At 36.0% G+C, this 5,379-nt stretch overlaps 1 protein-coding gene across 1 annotated transcript in view; it reads right to left on the bottom strand.

Annotated features, from left to right (window-relative positions):
* HADHB (hydroxyacyl-CoA dehydrogenase trifunctional multienzyme complex subunit beta) overlaps nt 1–5,379 on the bottom strand; it is a 29,768-nt gene that overhangs the window by 11,413 nt on the left and 12,976 nt on the right. The window contains exon 6 of the mRNA XM_019643329.1: nt 3,316–3,415. Coding sequence (XP_019498874.1) covers nt 3,316–3,415 — 100 coding nt within the window. The remainder of the gene's footprint in view (nt 1–3,315; nt 3,416–5,379) is intronic.

A 5,379-nucleotide genomic window follows, 5' to 3' on the forward strand; every position in this document is an offset into this window, starting at 1 on the left:
GGCCCTGCTGCTCAGAGCTTGCGCTCCCAAACCAACTCTTACCCAATGAACCACTCGGCTGGCCCCTCCCCTAATTTCTTAGCAACACTTTCTTCAGAGCCCTTTTTCCCCATTGTTTTTATTTTATTTATTTTTTTGTATTAGTTTCAGGTGTACAAAACAACATAATGAGTAGACATTTACACCCCACAGTGAGATAACCTCCCCCCTCCTCAAGTCTACTACCCCTCTGACATACATTAGCTATTACAACACCATTGACTATATTCCCTATGCTGTGCTTTATATTCTGTGACTATATACAGAAGGTGCCAAAAAAATGTATACACATTTTAGGAAAGGAAAAAACTGTATTAAAATTGTAATACTCAATATATACCGATAACAAAAGATGAATACAAGTCACGTGTATACATTTTTTGGCACCCCCGGTATATATATCTCTAAAGTGATCCCCCCAATAAGTCCAGTGCCCATCTGATACCCTACATAATCTTTACATTATTGATTATATTCCCCATACTGCGTTCAGAGCCTTTAAGGATATCAATATACGATCTGATTTTAATGTGTTTAAATTTTCAAATCAACTTAAAGTACACCTGTTAAGTACAGTTGATGAAATGATGAAATGCATAATAGGGTGGGGCCCTCATGATCTATCTGTGTTCCTGTAGTTAAAAAGCTTAGTAGCAAAAGTCATCAAACACGAAAATAATTTCTAAAGAAATGACCACTCATAAATAGAGCTCCCACTCAGGTCCCTGCCCACTTTATATTCATCTCTACTCTCATTACCAGTTAGTCTCTCTCACTGACTGTCTGATGCTTCACGCAGCACTTTGTAGATCCAACGCAAAGTCAAATAGGAAAATTGCCAAATATGCAGGAGTTCAAGTTGATGAAAGGAACTTTGGAAAATTGCCTGAGCCACAAGTGAGCCTCTAACAAATAAGGGTTGGACCAGTTAACAAATGGAAAAAGAGAAAACTAGTCACGATGATGACACAATAGGTACTTCAAAAGAGCAATTTAAGGGGCCTTGAGGAAAACTGAAACCCACTGTGACTCTTGCAAAAATGGCCTCTACTATGAGTAAAGTTAAACATGAAATGAGGACATCTATTATTTTATTATACTATTTATTGGGGAAATTAGGCTGCCAATAAACCTTAATTGTTTGTGTAAAAAATTACTGCATAGGTGCAACAATACTTATTTTTATATTACAGTTTCACTGTAAAAATAACACTCTTAACTCCCCTCACTCCACAGCCCCCACCACCACTATTTACTACAAAAATCTGATTTCCGTTAAGGGAATTCATTTTTAGTGGCCTCTTTCTGGAACTATTTAATTATCCTCAAAATACAAGATCTCCTATAATTTGGTAAAATAAACATTTCCAAAGTCTAGATTGAAGAGAGTCAATGTTTCTTAACTGATTTTTACCTTTATACTTATACTATCTGTACACTATTTACCATAATCTATAGAAATATAAATGTGTTACAGTAGTGTTTATGCAACATGACCTTATTCTGGTCTTTCCTGATAATAAGTGCCCAGCCTACTTTGCTGAAAATGACCCCCTGCCAACTGCACATCAGCCTCTCCATGTAAAACAATCTAAAAGGAAGAGAGAGGCAAGTCTTCAGAGGGCGGGGAGAGCTCCCCAGTGGGGCAAATGTGAAGGGCACTCAGGTCGTAACAGCTGATCTTCATGAGGTCCTTTCTAGCATGTGTTACACCCTTGGCCCAGTTGACTCTCAGAACTGAGGAGCTTTAAATAGAAATGGTTGCTGGTGAGCCTTGTCCACATGCTTCTTCTATTTAAAGTTTGAACAGCTCTGAGGCAAGCTCAGGCTCTAGACAGTACACTAAGGAGAAAGGGGGAAGGTGCCTCTTAAGTTGGAGAGGAGGGGAATATGCTTCGGTCAAGTCAGGTTCATGGGAACTCAGCACCAGAATCTTTTTAGGGTTTTATATTAATTTTGTTAGACAACAGGCCCCAAAGAAATTCTCTAGCTGGAAGTTTTTTAGTTTGCAGGTTACATATCCCCTCAACTCACTGTTTCCCTGCAGCCATTGCAAAAATTACTTGGAGTGCAATGCAAGTGGTATTGGCACAGGGTAGGGAGAGAGACTCTACCTCCTGTCAATCAATAGCTTAGATCTGCATATGAATATAAAATTTCCAGAAAAAAAAATTCAGGAAAAATCACTAGGGCTTTAGTGTTAGGATAAATAGAAATATACAGAAAATTGAAACAGGTTAATATTTACTTTTTAAGTGCTCTTATAAGAGTCACTTTTTTTTCAGAATATAAAAGTTGAAAATGTATTATGAATAACTTGATGTACTGAAAAAATTATCATATTCAATATATTTAAAAATGTGAAGATTTAGGAAAAAAATATAAAAATCACAGAAAGGGAAAAAGAAAGCTTCTTCCTGCTCTTAACTTTCCTGACTCTAACAACACAGTTGATTTTTGTGGGCTGCAATAACGCAAGGCTTTTGGCAGTTATAACATTTACTGACAGGTAAAAGGATAGGGCAGAACAAATACTTCAGTCCTGCTGAATTTCCCTTCTCTTGGCTGACGGTGATGAAGTTATTGCCCTTTCAACTATACTGAACACAGTAACATAGCAGACACAGATAAGAAATAAAGAAAATGCTGAGCACACTACAATGTACTTTGGAGCCAACTTTATGCAAATAATCACTTTCAAATTGAGACAAAGCCCAGAAGATGTGTTTGAACTATTCAACATGAAACGCTTGTAGGACACATCACAAAAGCTCCAAGGTCTGTCGTTATCTTGTTTTCCCAATAAACACTACATGGAGTTATGCCAACTAGGGAAAAAGTAAACTCCTGTGAAACAGTTTTTAAAAAACTCCCCTATGTGTCATCTAGTCAATGGGAACAAATGAATAAACAAGGCTACCTCTAACAAAAACCATGTTATGAAATAAGTTCTTTGCGAAATGCTGAGATTTTAAGTTAATTAGAAGCCATGCTCTGACATTCTGAAAGTCACACCAGCCAAACTCTGCCACAATTTCTATCTTCCTAATAAAAGAGACAGGCAAACTAACATATACTAGTATAGTGTATGTCATTTGATTTATAGTATAGTTCTTCTAAATATTAAATAACATTATTCAAGTTATAAAATCACATTATAAGTCAGATATAACTTAATGGATTTTAATAGCTTTTAAAGAGTAAATTCTATTAGTTGAAATTCAAATTGATTCTCCTATCAATCTCTTTAAACAACATAAAGTTTGTTTTACTCACCTCTCTAGCCACATTGCTGGTTTTCACTTCCTGTATAACTGTACCAAAGATGATATAATCAACAATATCCTTTGGGACATTGGTCCGATGCAACAAACCCCTGAGAAAAAGTCCAAAGCAAAAAAGCATTTCACACATCAAGGTAGGGCCATAGATCATTACTTAAAACACTGCACTTCTTTAAAAGGATAACTTTGAATTTAAAGAGCAAAGATTGTATCTTTTCCTTAATTTGACAAGCATGTGGCACCTTATCAAAGAAGAAATGAATGAAAGAGTGATTTACAAAGTCACCATGTGATGCTCAATTGGCAATAAGTTACATAGAAAGAATAAAAATAATTTGCAATATGATAAAATGGATAAGTAAACATAGCAATGTTAGTGAGAACCAAGTTTTCAGTCAAAAGAGAAAAGAGACAAATATAAAATTAAAGAGAGGAAGTAAAATCTCAGGTATGTTAAATTTACATTTGAAATATCAGTATCAATACAAGATTTAAATAATATACATATTTTTCTAGTTCTCTCCACTGATAAAGACTAGAAGGAATAACACTCCAATAGAAAGAGCACACCCTGAACTCAGACTTGGTTTCTAAATGTCATTCCCCATTAAAGGAATTAGAGCTTTTTAAAAAACGAGAGGCAGGGAAAGTACAGAGTGCACTTCACTGATCTATTTGTGCTAAAAATAAGCAAGCTCTCAAAGACTAATGGGACCTTTGCAAAAACAGGAACACAGGTATACTCATTTGTCAAAACTCATCAAAAGTGTCCCCTTAAAATCTGTGCATGTTATTGTGTGCAACTGTACCTCAAAAAATATTGTAATAAAAAACAAAAGGGACACAGGAGCCAAGGAGCTCCCACAGATAAAAAGGGAACTTCATGCTTTTTGAAGCTCAGAGCTTCAAAAAGAATAATGACTAATCTTGGCTATAACAAAAACAAAATAAAAATCAATTAAGTCCTCATCATTAAAAAAAAATAATAAAACTGCTCTTTATAGAAAAATACCAGCCAATAAAGGTAGGAGGAATAAAAGAATCAGAAAAACCACAAATCTGTAATCTCTAATGGTAATAACTGATTCAAGCAAAAATTATCAATGAATGCTAAACCATTCGGTAGAAGGTTGTTGGGGAACATGATGTTCACATGGTGCTAAGATATCCCTTTACAGATTACTGGCTAATTGCAATGGGAAAAATGGACCTTTATAATCCAGATCTGGCAGTATGGACTATAACCAAGTGGTTAGATTGAGTTTCATACATCATGTGCTTCTTAATATGATACAATACCCATGTGCTTTACCCATGAAGAGCTCTTACCCAAAAATGCTCAACCTGAATAAAATCAAGCCTCTACATCTAACTTCCAGTTTACAAGCAATTCACAGAGGCAAGTCAAATATCAGCATGAGGAAACATCCAGCGTATGGGACATTTATAAGACAGCTGGCCTGGACTTTTCAAAAAGTCACTGTCATGTGGGCGTGGGGGTGGGGGGCAGAGGGAGAAATTAATGTTCTAAATTAAAAGAGGCAAAAGAGACATATTCATTTGTAATATGAACCTTGATTGGGTCCTGGTTTGAAAAAAAATATTAAAAGAAAAGACATTCTTGGAATAATTGAGGGAGATATGACTATGAATTGGATATTAAGTTACCATGAAATCACTGCTATTATCTTAGCTATGGTAATGGTATCACAGATAGCAGAGAAGGTCCTTATTCTTAGGCGATAAATGCTGAAGTATTTAGTGCTGAAGCATGCAGAGCTGAACCATATAGATACAGCAAATATGGCAGAATGGCAATAATCATTACATCTAAGTGGAAGGTATTTAAGTGTTCACTGTATTGGTCTTTTAATTTTATTGTACATTTGACATTTTTTAAAATAAACAGTTGAAAGGGCCAGCCCAGTGGCTCAGTTGGTTAAGAGCTTGCTCAAGAGTTTGAGCTCTAAGCAACAGGGTGCCCGGTTTGATTCACAGCCCGAGCTGAGCTGCCGCTGAGCTGCTAACAGGTGGCAGGATGGCTCAGCTAAAAAAA

This window comes from Hipposideros armiger, unplaced genomic scaffold (assembly GCF_001890085.2).
Source record: "Hipposideros armiger isolate ML-2016 unplaced genomic scaffold, ASM189008v1 scaffold_0, whole genome shotgun sequence".
In the NCBI taxonomy this organism is placed as follows: Eukaryota; Metazoa; Chordata; class Mammalia; order Chiroptera; family Hipposideridae; genus Hipposideros; species Hipposideros armiger.